We start from the raw sequence: 23,132 nt of genomic DNA on the forward strand, positions 1-23,132 counted from the left end.
TCAAAGAGATCTACCGTTATGTTTGGTCCAGATCCCAAAGGCCAGCTCCCATACGTCTTAAAGGCAAACTTTGGTGATCTACAATGTCATCTTGAAAAAACCCTTAGATAAATCTCTTTCAGGAAGTTCACTGAGCACAAAAGAGTGAGAGCCTATTGACCCCTAAATTTCCCTCCTAGAAGAACTCTATTCCAGAAAGTGGGGAGGGAACTATTTGAATAAACCTTCCTCCCACTTCCTACCCTTCTCCCTGCACCTGTTATGACCATTTGAAGAGGTGTCCCATGTAGCTAAGCAACACCTGTTAAGAGCTTTCTTGGTCTTCTGTGTACTGCTTGCTCTGGACTTTATGGCTGTGAATTCCAGTGCATATGCCACTACGCCAACCTCAGTCAGGATTCTGTAACTAATGCAGGTGCTGGTATCCAGTGGTCACGGAGACTGTCATCTAAGTAAAGGAGTAGCTCCTGAGACAAGCAAACAGAAAACACAGGACTCCCTTCAGGTAGAAGTGGTCATGTTGCAACAGCTATAATGCTACCTTTCTCCTCAGCATGGCACCCAAAGAACCTTAGAATTGGCTTATCATCCACTTACATCTAACTGAGCACATCCACATCCTTACCTAGTCTGAATTCACTTTGTCAGCGTTCACAGAACTTGACTGGGCATACAGTCCTTTGCACTAGTCATTTCCATATGACAGAACTATTGTATGTCTTCGTTAAACTGCACCTGTTTCCTGAAAGCCGTATCTTACAATACATTCAATAACTTTTTTTTAACTACTGTGACACTGCATTCTCTCCCCTCTCCTACATGCCTCATATGTCCAAAATGTCAAGAACACATAGCACTCAGCAATTTTAAAAAAAACACCACATATTACAGTATGAACTTCCCAAGGCTAAGTTAAACATATTTGGATAACAGTCTTGTATCTCTGAGAATTCACTGAGATGGAATAGTAACAAGAAGTCAATACAAGACTAATAGCGCTCCTGTGAAGTGTACGTCTTCTAGGTTTGTTTTCAGCTCTAACTGGAAGAATCCAGTTTGATTATTCTGTGTGGTCATACTTTCACAAGTAATAAAAGTACACCAATACTTTACACAGTAAATGAAAACTCTTTATTTAAATTAATTTGCTTACTTTATATTTAGGACATATAAAGGCCCAGCTTTTCAATTCTATAGACTGGTCAAGGGAAAGCTCTTGAGCTGGCCAATACAATTTGAGAAGCAGTTGGTCTTTCAGTTTTTCCTGAAATCACAAAAGTGGTAATTACTCTGCATATAGCTTTGTTCATATAATTTATAATGCACTGTTCACTCTGCAATATATTCTAAAAAATATACAAATCTAACATAACCAAATTAGAGATGTTTGATAGGCAATTGTCTCTTTAAAACAGTTTGGGAATAAATCAGTATTCCTACAATTCTATTTTAAACTACAAAAAGAACAAATTCATATAAAATTACAACAGATTAGACAAACTTTTTCCAAGAAAAAAAGATATCAACTCAATCTTCCATTGTGTGACACATGAATATAAAACAAAAGTTACAGTTAGTAATGCCTGCATTGTTTAGCTATGAACTGGTTGACTTAACTCTTAAAAAAACCACTATACAGTATTATTGCACTCCATGACTGTGCAGTATTTGGAAACATGCCAGCACCGAAAGATGTCTTGCATTAAGGTTTTTTCAGGAGGTACAACATGACTGAAAAGAAAGCATCCAGTCTGCACTAACAGCTTGCTGTCTTCAGTACAGGCCTTCATAGGTTTCAGTCACGCTGCCTTTGGGAAAGTGTCACTTAATGGCTGAAAATACAGTGAGACAAAAACATTGTATCAGTGGACAATTAGGTCAAAACAATAAAAACCACAGTAAGTTGTTTCTATGATGCATTTGTATACACTGTTGCAAGTCTGAACATCTTCAATCCTGAACTATGGAGAAAACCTATGTGACTCCATAGCCTACTCCACCAATATTAGAAATATATACGTATAATTCAGTTAAGTGACAACTAATTGGTGTGAGGGGGACATTGTCCATAAATATATTATGCATGTAAACACTAAAAAGGGAAAGGAACTACATAGGAAGGTACAGGAGCTATAACTAGGAGTACTGGGATTAAGTTGAGGAAAGGAAAAATTACGGCTGAAAAGCAGAAAGTCTTTCTAACAGAGGAATTTGCTGCAGAATCATCTCCAGAGGGTAGTTATGGAAGATCTTTAATTGGGACATTTAGCCAAAATCTAGTTAAAGAACTAGACGAAAAAAAGTGCATAGCCAGAAACAGTATAGTACAATAAAACCTGCCTTCGGCCTGGTCTACAGGAGAGTTAGATTGACGGAAGGCAGCTTACATCAACCTATGTAAGTGTCTACACTACAATAGCGCTCCTGCCGATGCAGGTCACCCACTACATCGACCTAACTCCACCTCGGTGAGAAACATAGTGCTTAGGTCAATGTAGCTAGGGTGAGACAGTTTCTGTGTAGATACCATGTTACTTACATCACCTGTTGGCTGACAGCTGGGAGCTCTGCTGCCACCTCCCAGTGAAGGATTAGAATCATAGAATATCAGGGTTGGAAGGGACCTCAGGAGGTCATCTAGTCCAACCCCCTGCTTAAAGCAGGACCAATCCCCAACCAAATCATCCCAGCCAGGGCTTTGTCAAGCCTGATCTTAAAAACTTCTAAGGAAGGAGATTCTACCACCTCCCTAGGTAATGCATTCCAGTGTTTCACCACCCTCCTAATGAAAAAGTTTTTCCTAATATCCAACCTAAACCTCCCCCACTGCAACTTGAGACCATTACTCCTTGTCCTGTCCTCTTCTACCATTGAGAACAGTCTAGAACCATCCTCTCTGGAACCACCTCTCAGGTAGTGTAGCCAGACAGCCAGCCCCCCCCCCCCCCCCTCAGACCAGCATTGCTGGAAACACAGGAGGAAGCCGGAACAGGGCACTTAACATATATTCCAGCACAGCCTTTGAAGCTGTGAAAGCACAGGTGTGCTGCTACAATGTGCCTCTGGGAACAGATACGACGATTAAGCTCACAGCAGGCAGAGGCCCTGTGACAGACATGGCTCTTAGCCCCTACTAAATAGCGTGATGCACACACACCAACATCCTAGGTGGGAAAATATTTACCCTGATAAAAGAAATGTCCAGTAGTCGAAACTTATTGTTTCTCTCCCTTGCAAGTGTAAACTACTCTTGTGAAAGCTGGCGTCACCCAGACAGACCAGCCTCAATTTGGCATAAGAAAGGAGAAAGAGAATAAAGGAGTACAGAGGTATAAGTAGGGGACCTACAGCACCATGATTTTTGAGTGCTTTTCACTATCTATCTGCTGGTCAGATAAGTGACAGCCTCCCAAGGCTTGTGCAGCTAAGAGGGTCCCTAAGCCTTGTCCCTTATTCGTCTTTCCGCGGAATTGAGTGACCGATCCTGGTTTGGCACCGCTGGAATCGAGAGATGCAAGGAGGGTAAGAAGCACCCACACCTGATCTCCTATCTTTAGTGTACACATATTTTGAAATAGAGCTCTATACTTTGTTTTCTTTCTTTGGGATTGTGGCTTCAGTTTTGTAACTTGTTTGTGTGTGTAACATCTCTACATTTAAATAAGTAGGCACTAGCAATTTTGTAACCACATGATTAGAATCTAGCTTAATAAATTTTGGTAACCATTTATGCATAAGCCTGACTTGTTTTCTCTGGTTTACTGTAAAGCAGCCAACACAATTAAAGAACCTCAGCCGTTTTGGCTCTAAAGCTTGGCCATTAGGTGAGAGTACCAAGAGCCTAGCGTTGAGTTGTGCCACCTCCACGGGGCAAACTCTTGGGGCGCCTGTCAGTCAATCCTGGCTGCCCGCTGCGAAGGAGCTCTGAGCTCTAGCAGTTAAAGTCACGGGTGTGGAGAGGCTCTTAGTGCTGCCATTGGGGCACCTGTCAGTCAGTATTGACTGCCCGCTGCGAAGGAGCTCTGAGCTCTAGCAGTTAAAGTCACGGGTGGTTAGGACCTTGGGGCATCTGTCAGCCTAGCCCGGGCTGCCCGCCGCGAAGGGACAGTGCGTCCTAGCGGTTAAAGTCACGGATGGTATAAACGGGCATAGCTGGCACCTCACCAAACATCCTTGGCCGTCGGCTAACAGGTAGTTGAAAGCAGCTGTCAAATCCCCCCTCATTCTTCTCTTCTGCAGACTAAACAATCCCAGTTCCCCCAGCCTCTCCTCATAAGTCATGTGTTCCAGATCCCTAATCATTTTTGTTGCCCTTCGCTGGACTCTCTCCAATTTATCCATATCCTTCTTGTAGTGTGGGGCCCAAAACTGGACACAGTACTCCAGATGAGGCCTCACCAATGTCGAATAGAGGGGGACGATCACGTCCCTCGATCTGCTCGCTATGCCCCTACTTATACATCCCAAAATGCCATTGGCCTTCTTGGCAACAAGGGCACTCTGCTGACTCATATCCAGCTTCTCGTCCACTGTCACCCCTAGGTCCTTTTCCGCAGAACTGCTGCCTAGCCATTCGGTCCCTAGTCTGTAGCTGTGCATTGGGTTCTTCCGTCCTAAGTGCAGGACCCTGCACTTATCCTTATTGAACCTCATCAGATTTCTTTTGGCCCAATCCTCCAATTTGTCTAGGTCCCTCTGTATCCTATCCCTGCCCTCCAGCGTATCTACCAGTCCTCCCAGTTTAGTATCATCCGCAAATTTGCTGAGAGTGCAATCCACACCATCCTCCAGATCATTTATGAAGATATTGAACAAAACCGGCCCCAGGACCGACCACTGGTGCACTCCACTTGACACCGGCTGCCAACTAGACATGGAGCCATTGATCACTACCCGTTGAGCCCAACAATCTAGCCAGCGTTCTATCCACCTTATCGTCCATTCATCCAGCCCATACTTTTTTAACTTGCTGACAAGAATACTGTGGGAGACCGTGTCAAAAGCTTTGCTAGAGTCAGGAAAGAATACATCCACTGCTTTCCCTTCATCCACAGAACCAGTAATCTCATCATAGAAGGCGATTAGATTAATCAGGCATGACCTTCCCTTGGTGAATCCATGCTGACTGTTCCTGATCACTTTCCTCTCATGTAAGTGCTTCAGGATTGATTCTTTGAGGACCTGCTCCATGATTTTTCCGGGGACTGAGGTGAGGCTGACTGGCCTGTAGTTCCCAGGATCCTCCTCCTTCCCTTTTTTAAAGATTGGCACTACATTAGCCTTTTTCCAGTCATCCGGGACTTCCCCTGTTCGCCACGAGTTTTCAAAGATAATGGCCAAAGGCTCTGCAATCACAGCCGCCAATTCCTTCAGCACTCTCGGATGCAACTCGTCCAGCCCCATGGACTTGTGCAGCTTTTCTAAATAGTCCCTAACCACCTCTTTCTCCACAGAGGGCTGGCCATCTATTCCCCATGTTGTGATGCCCAGCACAGCAGTCTGGGAGCTGACCTTGTTCGTGAAGACAGAGGCAAAAAAAGCATTGAGTACATTAGCTTTTTCCACATCCTCTGTCACTAGGTTGCCTCCCTCATTCATTAAGGGGCCCACACTTTCCTTGGCTTTCTTCTTGTTGCCAACATACCTGAAGAAACCCTTCTTGTTACTCTTGACATCTCTCACTAGCTGCAGCTCCAGGTGCGATTTGGCCCTCCTGATTTCATTCCTACATGCCCGAGCAATATTTTTATACTCTTCTCTGGTCATATGTCCAACCTTCCACTTCTTGTAAGCTTCTTTTTTATGTTTAAGATCCGCTAGGATTTCACCATTAAGCCAAGCTGGTCGCCTGCCATATTTACTATTCTTTTGACACATCAGGATGGTTTGTCCCTGTAACCTCAACAGGGATTCCTTACAATACAGCCAGCTCTCCTGGACTCCTTTCCCCTTCATGTTAGTCCCCCAGGGGATCCTACCCATCTATTCCCTGAGGGAGTCGAAGTCTGCTTTCCTGAAGTCCAGGGTCCGTATCCTGCTGCTTACCTTTCTTCCCTGTGTCAGGATCCTGAACTCAACCAACTCATGGTCACTGCCTCCCAGATTCCCATCCACTTTTGTTTCCCCTACTAATTCTTCCTGGTTTGTGAGCAGCAGGTCAAGAAAAGCTCCCCCCCAGTCGGCTCCTCTAGCACTTGCACCAGGAAATTGTCCCCTATGCTTTCCAAAAACTTCCTGGATTGTCTATGCACTGCTGTATTGCTCTCCCAGCAGATATCAGGAAAATTAGTCACCCATGAGAACCAGGGCGTGTGATCTAGTTGCTTCTGCGAGCTGCCGGAAGAAAGCCTCATCCACCTCATCCCCCTGGTCCGGTGGTCTATAGCAGACTCCCACCACTACATCACTCTTGTTGTTCACACTTCTAAACTTAATACAGAGACACTCAGGTTTTTCTGCAGTTTCGTACCGTATCGGGGGGCAGTGATGAAGGAGAGCCTGAGCTAGGAGGCAGGGCTCCTGTCAGCCCCATGCCCGACAGCCCAAGTCCCCCGCATATGTTCATAGTGGGAACCCTCCCCTTCCTGAGGGCTGACAATCAGCCGTAGCCAATTTCACAGCATGGAGCCTACTAGCCCTGAAATTTCGTTCTTGTCAGTTTCAGGGCTGCTATTATTTCACATTTGGTCTCTGGCTCCAGCTCTCATCCAGGAGGCTCCAGCTGTGAACCCCTCCCAGGCTGGACCCAGAGAAGAAATGTGAAATAGCAGCAGCCGTTAAACTGACAAGAATGTCATTTTCACGGCTGGTAGGCTCCCTGCTCTGAAATTGAGCCTAGTGCCTGGCTCACAGCTAGGGTGGTCAGCCCTGGTGTGAAGGGAGTCCAGCTGTGAGTGCCCCATAATGCCCCACTGCAGTCGGTGCAAGTACTTCTGGTGAGGACATACACCACTGGCAGAAGGAGGGTACTGTGGATACTAACAAGCTGATTTAATTACTGCAGTAGCTGTAGGCCAACTTAATTTAAGTCGAGCTAATTTTGTAGTGTAGACAAGCCCTTGGGGACCACCTCTGAAGAGAGACCACCTGTCATGAGCAACTACCTGCAGAGGCCATGGACCACCAGATTAGTGTTGCTGTACAAACCTTTGAAGAGCGATTATCTCTTACAAGCAATCACTTTTGCTAACCCCCATGAGTGGTCGTTCTTGGGAGGTTTTACTGTATTATCAGATTTAGAATCCTGTTATGTTAAATCAACAAAGAAAAAGTTCTATGCTATTCCAAAACCAAAGTTTACAATCTATGTTCCCAGCAGTAAGAGAACACTTTCCAGAATCCTGCAGCACATATCCAATATGCAAAACATTATACAGGGATTAAGATGCGTCTCTGAATAATGTGGAAGATATCTGATTTTTTTTTAACATTATGTATCCCTCTGGTTATTGTGTTGCTTGCTAAAGGATAAGTAGGGGTTAAAGTCAGGCTTAAGTGGTTTTGCAGAACCTAAGTCAATGGCTTCATATAAAAAATAGAGGTGTCAATCCCTTTGAAGTTTGATCTCCACCATGATCTGATCAATAGGCTGGCTGGCAGGATTCACTCAGTGCAATAGCAAGAGGAGATGGAGTTGGCCTGGGTCAACCACCAAACTGAATGAGTGCTAGGTACTCTCTAAAGCTTTTGGCAATAGACTTAAATGGACAATGATTTTCACATCAAGGGCAACATTTCCTGAGTCTGTGTAATTTCCTTCATTTTATAGGCGTTTTTCCACATACTGTCATAAGGTAAATCTTTAGCTTGCATTATCATGAAGTGTTATGTAAAAGTTATATTACACTAAAATGTAGGGCTGTCAAATAATCAGTTAACTCACGTGATTAACTCAAAATTAATCGCTATGAAAAAAATTAATCGCAATTAATCACAGTTTTAATCGCCGTGTTAAACAGAATACCAACTGAAACGTATTAAATATTTCTGGATGTTTTTCTACATTTTCAAATACATTGATTTTAATTACAACACAGAATACAATGTGTACACTGCTCACTTTATGTTTTTGATTACAGATATTTGCACTATAAAAACAAGAAACAGTATTTTTCAATTCACTTCATACAAGTACTGTAGTGCAATCTCTTTATCATGAAAGTGCAACTTACAAATTAGGGGCTTTTTGTTACATAACTGCATTAACAAAACGATGCAAAAAACTTAAAGTCCACTCAGTCCTACTTCTCGTTCAGCCAATCGCTAAGACAAACAAGTTTGTTTACTTTTACAGGAATGCTGCTCACTTGTTATTTACAATGTCACCAGAAAGTGAGAACAGGTATTCGCATGGCACTTTTGTTGCCGGCATTGCAAGGTATTTGCGTGCCAGATATACTAAACATTTGTATGCCCCTTCATGCTTTGGCCACCATTTCAAAGGACATGCTTCCATGCTGATGACACTCAATTAACACATTTTTAAAATTTGTGACTGAACTCCTTAGGGAAGAATTGTAGGTCTCTGGCTCTATTTTACCCGCATTCTGCCATAAATTTCATGTTCTAGCAGTCTTGGATGATGACTCAACACTTGTTCATTTTAAGAACAGTTTCGCTGCAGATTTGACAAAACGCAAAGAAGGTACCAATGTGAGATTTCTAAAGACAGCTACAGCACTCAACCCAAGATTTAAGAACCTGAAGTGCCTTCCGAAGTCTGAGAGGGATGAGGTATGGCACATGCTTTCAGAAGAGCAACACTCCGCTGAGGAAACTACAGAACCCAAACTACCAAAAATAAAAATCATCCTTCTGTTGGTGGCATCTGACTCAGGCGATGAAAATGAACATGCGTTGGTCTGCACTGCTTTGGACTGTTTTCAAGCAGAACCTGTCATCAGCATGGACACCTTCTCTGGAATGGCGGTTGAAGCACGAAGGGACATATGAATCTTTAGTGCATCTGGCACATAAATATCTTGCAACACCAGCTACAGCAGTGCCATGCAAAGGCCTGTTCTCACTTTCAGGTGAGATTGTGGACAAGAAGCAGGCAGCATTATCTCCTGCAAACATAAACAAACTTGTTTGTCTGAGCAACTGGCTGAACAAGAAATAAGACTGAGTGGACTTGAAGGCTCTACAGTTTTACATGGTTGTATTTCTGAATGCAGTTATTTTTTCGTACATAACTCTACATTTGTAAGTTCAACTTTCACGATAAAGAGATTGTACTACAGTACTTGTATTAGGTGAATTAAAAATACTATTTATTTTGTTTTTTACAGCACAAATATTTGTAATCAAAAATATAAAATGAACTCTGTACACTTTGTATTCTATGTTATAATTGAAATCAATATATTTGAAAATGTAGAAAACATCCAAAAATATTTAAATAAATGGTATTCTAGTATTGTTTAATAGCAGGATTAATCATGATTAATTTTTTTAATCGCTTGACAGCTCTACTTAAATGCTAAATTACAACTCACCTAAATAGTTTTTGGATCAGAAACTCCTGAACAGTGGCCTGACTATTCTGCTCAATTGGATCTTTGGCTTGAACAGCCATTTACCATACAATCCTTTGCATTGCTAATTAATAAGGTAGCTAGTGACTGCAGCACAAGCAAACAAAAACCACCTCCCATTCACCCACACACTTACAAGAAGTTTTCAGTGCTGCTAGATGGGGCTATGATCGATGATGGTGCATTGACTCCATGTGCACATTGAGTTTCATTTCATTATCAAGAATTTGGACAAGCTGCTGCATGGAAGGAAGGTGACCAGACTCCAGCTTAGACCACACTGGAACATCTAACACAAAAAAGGAAAAAAGCACACAATTAGAAGTACACCTCTACCCCAATGTAACACGAATTCAGATGTAACACGGTAAAGCAGTCCTTCGGGGGGGGGGGGGGGGCACGGGGGAAGGCTGCACGCTCCAGTGGATCAAAGCAAGTTCGATATAACACTGTTTCACCTATAACGCAGTAAAATTTTTTTGGCTCCCAAGGACAGCATTATATCGGGATAGAGGTGTAGTAGGAAAACCTGTAGTCATCTAATTAGAACCAAGAAGTTTAACAACAGTTTGGTCTTATATTCAGGAAGTTATCTGGAACAAGAATCTCTGCAAGCCTTTGAATGTATTAAAATGAAGTACAGCACCCTGCATCCCAAATGATTATGGGTAAGCACAAAGCTCCTTGCTTAAAAGGCACCATAAGGATTCAGAGTCAAAAATATCCATACCCTTGCTGTCCTCAGCTACTAACAGATTCCCTCCCTCCCCCAGACATGGGTGCAGTCTAGATTTTTGGGTCTTTTAACCATAGCTAAGGCTTAAATCTTGTTGGTCTGATCAGCTTTCAACTCATTTCTATCCACCTGTAATCTGTTTAAGGCTGAATGAAAAAGGTCTGTACTTGCCAAGACCAAGACAGAAGGCTGTTTATCCTGTAACACTTGGCACATTTCCTGAATAGTTTTCGTGGTCAGCAATGCCCTCATATTTACTCCTGGGGGGAATTCTGCGCCACTGCACGTGTGCAGAATTCATGTTCCCCACAGATTTCTTTACTTCCTCGTAGAAAAATTACTTTCTGACAGGGAAGCGATAAGAGCAGTCACGTACCACTCCCTAGCAGCACAGATACCAGAGCAGCTGGTGGAGAGGTAAATCACTGCAGGGCGAAGTACCCTGAGCTGGGATCAGCTACTAGTCCCTGCTGGGCTGGAGAGAACAGGACTTCCTCTTCCCCTGCAAGAAGAGGCCTGTGCTGTGCCAGACCCACCGCCAGAAACCTCCCCCAGCTGCACGAAGCTCAGCATCCTCCCCTGCTTCCATCACTCCTTAGCTGTGGGGCGAGAGGTCACTGTACAGAGAGCTGCTCCCCGCATCCACCCAACACCTGTACATCTGGACCTCCCATAACAGCCAAGCCCAACCCAGTACATCCAGAACCCCCTAGCCCTCCATACCCAGACCCCACCCCACTGAATCTCAACCCCTGCATCCAGACACCCTGCTTCCAGACCCCCACCCCTGCACCCAGACCGCCCTCCACTGAGATCCCTGCACTCAAACTCTGACCCTGATGCCCCACCCCCTGCACCACCACATCCAGACCCCCACGCCACTGACTGCCAACTAGCTGCACCCGTGTCCCCCCCGCTGAGACCCCCATACCCAGACCACTCCACTGAACCCCAACAACCTTCACCTGGAAGCCCCTGCAGAATCCCATTGCCCCTGCACCTGGAACCCCCCCAGTGAGCCTCTGAGCACCCAGATCCCCCTCACACATAGACACCCCCCCCCAAACTGAGCTGCCTGCACCCAGACTGTCCCACACAGAATATTCTAGAATAGTACACAGTCAATTTTAGCCATCATGATACATTACATGTAAGCAGTCTCAAGCAGAAATGTTCCAGTGCACTCAAAACTTAAATAACCCCGAACTTCATTCTGATGCAGTTATAAAGCCAGTATAAAACCACACAGCCTTGAGTTACATGATTATAGTGGCCAGAGCCACAAAAGAAACAGGCCACTGCATTCTGCACTGCATTAAGCTTGTGGCAGGCCTGCAATGGCAGCTGTCAGTAGAATGTCACCTCCTGGTTGGATTAATGTAATAGAAAGGAATAGATAATTATTTGGAGGTCCAAATCAGAAAGGAAAGATTACAAGAAAGATTACAAGTTCCAGGACTGCTGCAGATGAAAATTGGCACTATTAATCCAGTAGTAGTTGCTAAGATTCCAGAAGTAGAAATAGCTCAGATCTGAGACATATTAGCCAAGAGAAGGGACATAAACCCACAAAAGAGAAAGCAGACAACTCCCTCCCTATTTCTTCCTTGGCTGACCAGTATCACCTATGTCTTGTGACACAGTGCTTACGTAAGAAAGAGCACTCACCACTCCCAAAGGGGATTTCAGAGTAATGAGGCACCACTAAAGGAAAGCTTAAGTTTTTATTATTGTGTTTTTAAATAAGCAGTTTGAAGTCTACATGTATGTCTTGTTAGTAATCTAGTACCTCTCTTCTTTATGTTTAGTTATAAGCAGCATTTAGTTCACTTTTAAGTAATAATAAGTTTCCCCCAGGTGAGCTTCAAGATGAAAGGCAAATAAGAACCACCTTATACAACCTACAGACAGTAGTTATCCAATATGTCAAAGAGTTAACATCCACAAATTTCACAGGTAACTGCTTTATCTTATTTGCTCCCTCATTAGTTCATTTAGGAGAGGCTGGTAGCCTTGGAGAACTCTTGTAGTATATAGCATACGTATAGCATACACAAAGCAATTCCTTCAAATAACATTCAAAACTCACCATTCAAAGTTATTTCAAATGCACCTGTTGACATACACTGGTTCTCAATCATATTGCTCAGGAAGAAAACCATCATACAAGCATAGACCTAGAACCAATTAAGAATTAGTGTGAATTTCAGAGACAATGAGGTCTTGTGAACCATGCTACATCTTTACAAACTAAAATCTTTTCAATTGTGATCAAAGCCTTTTCAATTGTTAATTTGCACTTTCTCAAACAAGTTTATAGTCACATAATTGTTTAGTATCTTCCTTGCTTCCTAATCTAAACAGTAGTTTGTAAAACATTTTCTTGCTACTCTGTTCAATATTGTTCAATATTGAAGTAATATTGAACCACTTGATTCTTAAGGTTTCATTTTCAAGTATACTGTAAACTAAGATGTATCCACTTTAAGAAAACCATTCACATTCTGCAGAAGGCAGATGTACAATTTTAACAGTGTTTACATGAAAAACCAGTGAAAGGATTTATCGAAGTACTCTCCACAATAATCTGAGTAGCCAGAAACAAATAAATAATCTCTGCCTAAATATATGGTACCTTTGATAAATGTAAGTTAGTCATTGTACTTTTTTTCCCCCTGGCAAATCCTACTAGCATTTTCCTTCCACACCATTCTTTTAAATTCTCTTATGGCATTATACACCAAGGATCAAGTGATGCAATCTTCAGTAACATAGCATTTGGAGATTTCATAGCTAGTACATTTATTTATAGTTTTAACTTTTCATATTAAGTATTAAACACCAGTCTGTTCACATTGGTATCCAGGAACCAATGGACTTAGCATGAGAAATATTCAGACCAATAAAACTCCCAGCCATTTCTTAGTGAAGTCATTAGCAAGGTCAGGGTATTGTGCAGGACAGCTGTATCCACTACTTTGTTGGTTCAGCTTGTTTTGTCAATCAAGTACTCTAGTATTTCCATATGTTTCAATTGACTGCTAATGCACACCTACCTCACAGGTAGTTAAGTCTGAGGTTTGCTGCACCCATAATAAACTCAATATTTAAAGATGTGTCAAATTACAACAGCCTTAGGGCTTGTCTACATTGGCAATTTACAGTGCTGCAACTTTCTCACTCAGGGGTGTGAAAAAACATGCCCCTGGGTACAGCAAGTTTCTGCACTGTAAAGCACCAGTATAAACAGTGCACCAGCACTGGGAGCCATGCTCTCAGCACTGGTAGCTACGCCTCTCGTGGAGGTGGTTTTTTTAAAGTGCTGGGAGAGCTCCCTCCCAGCGCTCTGCCGTGACTACACAAGGCATGTTAAAGAGCTGCTATGGCAACACTTTAGCGTTGCCAGTGTAGACTAGCCCTTAAAAGCATAAACCAGATAAAGTTTGTCAATTATTATTTTTTTTAAATTAGAGGGACTCTTCAGAGTTGGAGTTAATCAATCACTTCCAAGAACAGCCAGTTTAAGAACAGAACTATTACGAAAAGAACAGTGTCATTTTAGGATTGATTTTACGGGATATTCATCTCATCAGTAACGAAAGTTTCCCTTAAGGCATGCAGGGCATATTCTACAAAAGAAGAAAGAATATTCTGAAGTTCAAATAGATATCTTGCTTTTCTAAAAAATGAATAAAAGGGTTAATAAGAAATAACTAACAAATAGCCAGGAGTTAATGCTAAAGGAAAGACAGGAGTAACACCTTAAAAAAATTAATCTATACATTTAAAAACTGTGACTCTACTCTCAGTGACTATGTAAAAATTACTCCCTACTGACTGGTAAAGACTCCCTTTGTAGCCAGTCAATGCTACAGCTTTATCTTTTGGTGCTCCTTTTACCATATTATCAGTCTGGAAAGCAAAAGACCAGCAATCAAATCTGGATCTATGACAAAAAAACCAAGCACCATTGATAGGGCCCTACCAAATTCATGGTCCATTTTGATCAATTTAACAGTCATAGGATTTTTAAAATCATAATTTTCATGATTTCAGCTACTTAAATCTGAAATTTCACGGTGCTGTAATTGTAGGGATCCTGACCCAAAAAGGAGTGGGGGATGGGCTGCAAGGTTATTGTAGTGGGGGTTGCGCTACCCTTACTTCTATGCTGGTGCTGGCAGTGGCACTGCTTTCAGAGCTGAGTAGCTGGAAAGCGGCGGCTGCTGGCTGGGAGCCCAGCTCTGAAGGCAGAGCCACGGCCAGCAGCAGCGCAGAAGGATGGCATGGTATGGTATTGCCACCCTTTCTTCTGCACTGCTGCCTGCAGAACTTGGCCCTCCGTCAGCAGCCACCGCTCTCCAGCCACCCAGATCTGAAGGCAGTACAGAAGTAAGGGTGGCAACTCCACAACCCCCCTAAAATAACCTTGCGACCCCCCTGCAACTCCCTTTTGGGTCAGGACCCCCAATTTCAGAAACGCTGGTCTCCCCATTAAATCTGTACAGAAAGGGGTAAAAGCACACAAAAGATCAGATTTCACCACCCGTGATGCGTTTTTCATGGCTGTGAATTTGGTAGGACCGTAACCATTTGTCAAGGTTCCTTCCCCACTCTGCACTCTAGGGTACAGATGTGGGGGACCCGCAAGAAAGACCCCCTAAGCTTATTCTTACCAGCTTAGGTTAAAAACTTCCACAAGGTACACACTTTGTCTTGTCCTTGAACAGTATGCTGCTACCACCAGGAGTTTTAAAACAAAGAACAGGGAAAGAGACCACTTGGAGACATCTTCCTCCCAAAATTTCCCCCCAAGCCCTACACACCCCCTTTCCTGGGGAGGCTTGAGAATAATATCCTAACCAATTGGTTACAAAATCATCAAAGACCCAAACTCCTGGATCTTGGAACAATGGAAAAAAAATCAGTCAGGTTCTTAAAAGAGAGATTTTATTAAAAAAAGAAAGGTAAAAATCATCTCTGTAAAATCAGGATGGAAAATACTTTACAGGGTATTCAGATTCAAAACACAGAGGATCTCCCTCTGGGCAAAACCTTAAAGTTACAGAAAACAGGAATAAACCTCCCTCTTAACACAGTGAAAATTCACATAAAATAAAAAACTAATCCGCCTTGCCTGGCTTACGTATACTGGTTGCAATATTGGAGACTTGGATTAGGATGGGTTGGAGAAGATGGATTTCTGTCTGGCCTCTTTCAGTCCCAAGAGAGAACAACCACATAAACAAAGAGCACAAACAAAAGCCTTCCCCAACTCCACCCCTCCAAGATTTGAAAGCATCTTGTCCCCTTATTGGTCCTTTGGGTTAGGTGCCAGCCAGGTTAGCTGAGCTTCTTAACCCTTTACAGGTAGCAGGATGTTGCCTCTGGCCAGGAGGGATTTTATAGCACTGTATACAGAAAGGTGGTTACCCTTCCCTTTATATTTATGACACCATTGTTAAGAGCAATTAGAATATCCTTCCATTTGTCAAGTAAATTTAGATACTCCCTAATAAAGATTTTAGATATTTGTATCTTAAAAAACACCTGCAGTATACAAACACTCTGAATACAGATATTGCATCAGTTTCTATACAAGTCACAATAAAGTCAGCCCCTACCACCAAAAAGTTACTTTTAAAGGAAAGGAAATGGTGTACCTTATTTTCTTGGCCCCACTGCCAGATACTTGGAGCTTGCATGCCAAAGAAAGCGAAGGGATCCTTGCCGATAATTATTAAGCCTATTAATACTAGTTTGAAGACTGACAGGAAGGATGCTATGTGTCTATCAAAAGCAAAGACATAACAGTCACTAAGGAGATTTTTAGTTAATACCGCACCATGTTAGAGCCGAAATCACTCCAATTAGAATTATTTTCACACTGTATAATCAGAAATTTTATAGAAAGTAATACCACACCCATTTGTAAAATATATGGCTTTTAAGATCATCCAGAAGAGCAGAATTAGAATGTTTTTCATTTAACAAAAACATAAAACAGACATAGCATACTGTCTGGATGTCATTTTAAAGATATATTTAACAAAGTACAAGGATAAATACAACTGATATTTGTATTTGACACTTTGCCTAATATCTTAGGCTTGCAAATGTACTCAGTCTTTTATCGTATTTCAGAATAATATCTTCAATGATCGATGTGCAAATACATCCACTTGAACTGTGCTCTCTCAGTGAGTACATAAATCCCTATAACTCATCATGAGGGGGTTAAACCCACATCAGAGAACAATTTAACTTTAAAATTCAGTGTGTAAAGTCACTAAAGCTTTTAAAAATCTTCTGCAATGTTTATTTTGCCTCATTACAACTGGTAACATTTCTGCAAGAGGCAATTAGACAAGTAAGTGGTCCAGTAACCACTGCAGTACCTTTACACCAACATTAGTTTTCTAGCCTGTAAATTACTGAATACAAAAATAAAAATCATTCCATTTTCATTTATTTTCTCACCCTTCATCACCAGGTTTTAAATTATGTTTAAAGAAATTCTCCAGTTTATGATCAAGTCACAAGAAAACTAATTTTAAAATCTACTTCTCCATTCCTAGTGTAGCCTTTATATATATATATATATATATATATATATATATATTATGCAACATTATGTAAATATGAACAGTGAACTACAAAAGAGATAGATGATGTGAACTAATGTCCAGGGAACAAAGGTGAATTTTGGCTACAATTAATTTAACCTGCCCTCAAATATTATGATACAGACAGATATAATTTTTTTTGTTTTTGTCAAATATTCACATAAGGATCATCTGCCAAGGGAAAATATATCTCTGTTTCTTTTCTTTAAATCTGATTTAGAAATGAGAAGGGAAATACCTTCATATGGAAACTGAAAGACTTTACAAGAGACTATTTTAATACCTTAAAAAATTAACCCACACTTTTTAAACTGTTGTTCTACTTTGAGAGATATGTACAAATTACACATACAGCCATTACAGGTTCATTCTGCTAGTTTATAAGCAGATAAGCCATATACTTACCTATATATAGGTTGCGGAAGGTAGTTTTCCCCTTCAATGCGGATGTCTGGGTACCGCTGGCTAATAACCCGCATGTACTCCTCAAACACCCGCCTGTAGCCTCAGGAAACACTAGAGGGAAAAAAAAAAATTAACAACAATGTAACTTTGGACAAATGTTTATACTGACAGATCGTGAGGCATAGATTTGATATCTCTTTTTTTGGTAATATAGATATACAAACTCTCCATAAGTTCTCATGATCATTTAGAGTGAAATACTACTTTAACAATTTTTGACCAATTAATAGACTGCGCCACAGCAAAAAAGGTATTTACACCTTACAAATGAACTCAGAAATCGATGTTCTTAAACGTTCACTTAAGAGCCTTATACTGGATCACCTTCATCAGACAGTCATACCAATCAAGACAATCATCATTCATTCAGCTGAGGCTACAGCAAAATCCTAAATTGATACTTTATCCTGCTCTCATCAGTCAATTTAAGCAGAAATATGGTTAAAGGGGTTAAGGAAGACAAAGATTGTTTTCTACTTTCAGATTTCAGCCAAAAATCTTGAATGAAGACATCTATAAAAAGCTGTCTAGCTATTTAATACTACAATCTCTAACAGTCATGAGCTTCATACTACCAGCATAAAGAGAATATCCATTGCTGAGGTAAAAATAAGCAACTTTTTTTTTTTTTTTTTTTTACTGACAGTACTTGAAGGAAAGTGCTCTCAATAAAGTTTCTTTTTAGTGAGAAGTGTACTACAATCATTCTCATTAAATCTCAAACATTGTTGGAAAGGCCATGGTTTTGTTATTATCTTGGACAGTCTAGCCTATTATAAACAGCTGTACCTTCTACAAATGAAATTATCTATGCTCAGACACAGTAGTGAAAATGAAGATGACAGACAGTATGGGGGGAGCTCTGAAAAAAGATGTTTTTAGCAGTGAACTGCCAACAAAATACAAAAATTACATCAACTTCATTAAACATGCAATGAATGCCTCCTCATCAAATAGTAAGGAGATTATTTAGCACAAATTATGACACCCCTCCCACACACACACTTTAGACTCTTTTATGTTTGTTTTTGTTCACTGAAACACTCCAGAGCACACACCTGAGACACCACAGGTGCCAAGAAATGCTCTTGTTGGAGCATGGAATCAACCCATAAGGAATCAGAAGTTCCTTTTAAAAAAAATATGCAGTACTGCATGTTTAAATGAAGTTTTCCCATTTTATATCCTTTGAAATAAATAAATGTTACAACACTATGAAATATATTAAAGAGGATCTTTTCTAAATCTAGCACCAAGTTGGGAGTTGGGGAAGCTTCCACAGTAGTTGTCACGGACATTCTGAACTGTCACAGCATAGATGGAGCCACTGTAAAGGAGTCACAGGACCCAAGTAGAAAGACCCTCTATTTTTACTTGTATGGAATGCCCCAATCATTGGCTAGCAGGAGCACTCAAAACATATTATTGAAATAACGACAGTTTTAAATATTTTGAACTGCAATTTGGCCTTGAAACATATATAAGCTAGGTCTAATGGTATTTGCTTCATAAAACTAAGTAACTATTTAAAATAGTTTAAAAAGGCAATTAAACGATTTGTTTGACAAACCAAGAAAATTTGTAATAACAGGAAAATTGTATTTGCATGCACACAATTTTACTCTGAGATTTTACTTTGAAGAAAAGAACTTTCCTATAGAACTGTGATATACTGTTGCATTTCCAGTAATTTCAATTAAGCACGTTTCACAGACTGTCAAGGATAGGTAATTTTAGTTATATTATTCTAAAAGTGAATAGACTGATGTCAAAACAAATGTCCATTAAAAATTATTATGGAGAGAAGAATTTAGATAATGAATACAGGGTCAAACATGCTAGTTTATTCTAGTAAACTATGAAGATGCTCACCTATGTCTTGTAAATGTAAAAACTGTTTCAGGTAAAATCTGATTGCATGTCTCATTAATATATGAAAATATATAGAAATAGTAAGTAAGAAAATGAAGAGCTATATTATCTTGACTGAAGTTTGTTACTTGTAGTGTTTTATAGAATCACTAGTACCAATATGAAACGACTCCATTAATTTTTATGGGCTTGGGGTGCACATTCTTGCTCCAACATGGAATATTTTCTTCCTGCTGAAATGGCATTGCACGCTGTCTCAGTCAGGCAGTGGTCCCCAAACTGTGGGGCACACAGGACTGTTGGGGTGGGGTGGTGCGGTAGGGCCTAGGCCAGCCCCCACGAGGGGGCAGGAAGACAGTGCCACCCAGCCCCAAGCTGCGGCCTTGGCTCTGCTCCCGGCCCCCACTCTTGGTCTTCAGCCCCCACTCCCACCCCAGCTGCCACTCCGGTCCCAGCCCAGGGGAGCGTGGACACATTCTATTACTGGGTGGGGAGCACAAAACAAAACGTTTGGGGACCACTGCGCAGTAGGGAATGCTCGCCATGCTAATGACATCGGATGTCTACTGCTGTGAACGTTGTTCACAAAGACTGGCAGCACTTGTGGAAAATTATACCAGAGACAGCAGACAAAATAACTAGTTCTGATAAAACTTATGACATGTGGCTAGATTTATCTTCTCCAATCAGAGATGATCAATACTACACAAAGGTAACATACACTCTTTCCTGCATAATTTTGGTGGTGATGTAGGACAGCTCTATTTCTGATCCTGAGTATAGCTTTTGTTTGGGTTTGAAGCACTATGGAACACATCAGTATGGAATACTGTATTTAATAGATGTATCTGTTATTTAAATATTAGATGAAGTACTATTTCTGTTACTAACCCTTTGCTGATTTGTGGGAAACCATTTTGTATGCTGATAAAATGTATCTTTCACAAAGTTGTATAAACTTAGACACTTCACATCTGTTTTAAAACCAAGTATTTCAAAATTATTCCTTGATATCCTGTCAAGACATGTTTTCCCTTTCAACAGCTACCACTTTTACAAATACTTACAGATACATCACAATATCATGTTAAAATTAAGTCTAAATATTCTGTTAATGATGTGACTTTTTTAAAAAAAGAAGTTTGGCTAGAAACTCAGCTGCTCATCAAATATAACAATTAATTGATGACACGTCCCCAGTATGTACAAAAAAGCGATAGGATAAAAAGTTAGTTTCAAAGGCGGAAATCTCATTTTTTGGAAATGGTCAGACTCCTTAAAATTATTGTCTATGAGCATTAGTATTACATATATGCTATATACTACCATCAATTCACAGCAGAGCTCCTAATAACATAAGCCCAAAGGTATAATGTCCTTTATGTAGTAACTAAACTTTTAGCTATTTGCTAAACCTTCTTCAACATCACTCAGAAGGAAACTATGCTCACCTTCAGGACCACCACTGCTTCTGCCCTTTCTCTACTTTCCCCATCCTCACACTTCTCCTCATTCCCTGTTTTTATGTACCCCCTCTTATCTTCACTCAGCATTTTCTCTCCTGCATCAACTCACAATTCCCACCTCCCCGTCAGATAAAATGATCCGCAATTAGACAGTTACTAAAATGAAGGGTCATCATTAATCTTTAGAGCCTACATCCCAATAAGAATAATTGAGCCAGGTAAGTGCACACCTCACAGTCATTGTCTGCAGACTCAAGACAAAACCACAGCTGTCTAAACTCTGTTCATATTTGAAAGGTTTTCTCCACAATCATGAGGGCTAGTAACTTACTTTTGAAAAATGAAAGCTCAGATCCTGCAGAATCCAGTTATGCCCTACAGATGACAACCAAGAAGTGGGGCTGGATTCTCCCCTTGAGGTGGTTGTTTAATAGCTCTGTTTTAATCTTACAGTGCCCTATGAACCCTTTCTAGAGAAATGTGTCTTCTATTAAACCAAAAATTAGCTATTATATCATACGTAACTTCCAAACTATTGCTCAATTTCTATCAAGGACTAGAGAGAGTAAGATATTTTCTCCTTTCAATATTAACTTTATAAATGATAAAGTTCCAGCAATAGCATTAAAAAACTGAAAGTGCCTCTATGTTATTTTAAAACACTAAGGCAGCTGGGAAGGGGTTTTTTGTTGTTGTTTAATTATTTACTGTTCTGTCTCTGAGTCCCAGTTGTGATGGGTTGCTATGCGAATGTAACCACAGTACACAAGAGCAGCTTAAAAATAGTCCTGAAAAGCAGAAACATTTTTTTTTAAATTAACACTTGCTGTGAAAGGGGTTAAAAGACTACTACTAAAGATTAACCAAAAAAACCCACGTTAAAAGATACGAGTTCTTCCTTGTTACATGAATCTCTGGTATATTTTAAAGAAGCAGAGATCATAAAGGTAAGGACAAAAATGTATTCAACACTGATTTGGTTATCAGAAAAATTCATCATTAAACATTTAATGTTCAAAAGAGGTACTGCTACGGTTTTAAGACCTAAAGTATTAATTGCTTCTCTGTAGTCCTCTGATTTCTTCTAGGTATCACTTACCCAAATCCATGACTGACACCCTGATTAAAGAAATGCAAGTCATTCTGGGTCCCAACACAAACTACACTGCAGATCTCAACTTTATCCATGTTATGATCTAAACCAAGTTCTTATTTGAGTCTCACTACTGTAAAGAACAACTACAACGAGAACGGGAAGGAGACATTAGACGCTACACACAAACACAAGTTAAAATATTACACAATTCGGCAACCTCAGCACGGGGGGGGGGGGAGATACGGAACTCACAACCCCTCCCCCCCAACACAAGAGAGCCTGACCGAGTCCGGTTTGACTAGCCCCCGCCTGGCAAACCTTCCCAGCAGCAGGCTGGCCACCCAAAAAGCTTGGCAATCCCGCCCTGACAGCGACCGCCCGGCGCAGTCTGCAGCCCCCTAGAGCCGCAGCGAGCAGGGCTTCTCCGGCCACCCGCCTTCGGGACCGGGGCTCAATCACCGGGCCCAGGGCTCCGCACGACCCGGGAAACTCTCGGGGAGGGAGGTGAGGCCCATTCGCCGCCCGCGCTCGCCCCCAGCGGGTCTCGGGCTTGGCACAGGGAGCCCCGCCTGCGTACAGAGCGGGGGAAGAAGCGGCTGGAGGCCCCTGCCCCAGCGCCCCGCCGAGGACCGGCGCTCCCGGAACCGAGCCCGGGGCGGGGGTGGCGGACGCTGCCGGCCGCAGCCCGAGCGAGCGCGCACTTACCAGATCTGGAACTTGAGCAGCGGCCCCGTGGCGTAGGCCATGCGCAGCTTCTTAGCCGGCAGGGCCCCCTGCTCCGCCGCGGCCCGGCCCAGCCCCGCCGCCAGGAGGAACAGCAGCACCAGCGCCCGCATCGTCCCTCAGCAACAGCCCCGGCACCGGCAAATGGAGGCTGAGCACGCACCGGCCGCGAGGCGAGCGAACCCCCACCGCAAGGTCACGGGAGCAGGAAACGAAGCGCGCACGCGCAGGGCAGGACACGTGAGGTGACAGTCACTGGAGGCCCCACCCCCTTCTCTCTCACACACACGCCGCTGGGCGCGAGACCCTGCCCGCGCGGGGGCGCGCGCGAGGGAGGCGTTCTGCGCACAGAGCTGGGACAGGACTGGCTGAGGCTAGAGGTTTCTGCTCCAGCCACTGCTGGACGGGGGGGGTCGGTGGGGGTGGGGCTAGCATGTCTGGTGCATAAACAATGGCCCTACCAAATTCATGGCCATGAAAAATGCCTCACAGACCGTGGAATCTGGTGTGGTCTCCCCTCGTGAAATCTGTATAGTATAAGGTAAGAGCACACAAAAGACCAGATTTCACCGGGGAAACCAGCGTTTCTCAAACTGGGGGGGGGGGTCCTGA

At 42.1% G+C, this 23,132-nt stretch overlaps 1 protein-coding gene across 1 annotated transcript; it reads right to left on the reverse strand.

Annotated features, from left to right (window-relative positions):
* Nucleotides 1-1,108: 1,108 nt before the first annotated feature.
* Nucleotides 1,109-22,747, reverse strand: SELENOT (selenoprotein T). The gene is made up of 6 exons (XM_084639445.1): nucleotides 22,503-22,747; nucleotides 17,304-17,414; nucleotides 15,936-16,062; nucleotides 12,362-12,449; nucleotides 9,673-9,825; nucleotides 1,109-1,832 (listed from the first exon to the last, which is right to left on the reverse strand). Exons 1-5 carry the CDS (start codon nucleotides 22,631-22,633, stop codon nucleotides 9,701-9,703), a joined length of 582 nt encoding a protein of 193 aa, XP_084495571.1. The 5' UTR covers nucleotides 22,634-22,747; the 3' UTR covers nucleotides 1,109-1,832; nucleotides 9,673-9,700.
* Nucleotides 22,748-23,132: the final 385 nt, after the last annotated feature.

Source organism: Lepidochelys olivacea, assembly GCF_965140295.1.
Source record: "Lepidochelys olivacea isolate rLepOli2 genome assembly, chromosome: 9".
NCBI lineage: Eukaryota > Metazoa > Chordata > Testudines > Cheloniidae > Lepidochelys > Lepidochelys olivacea.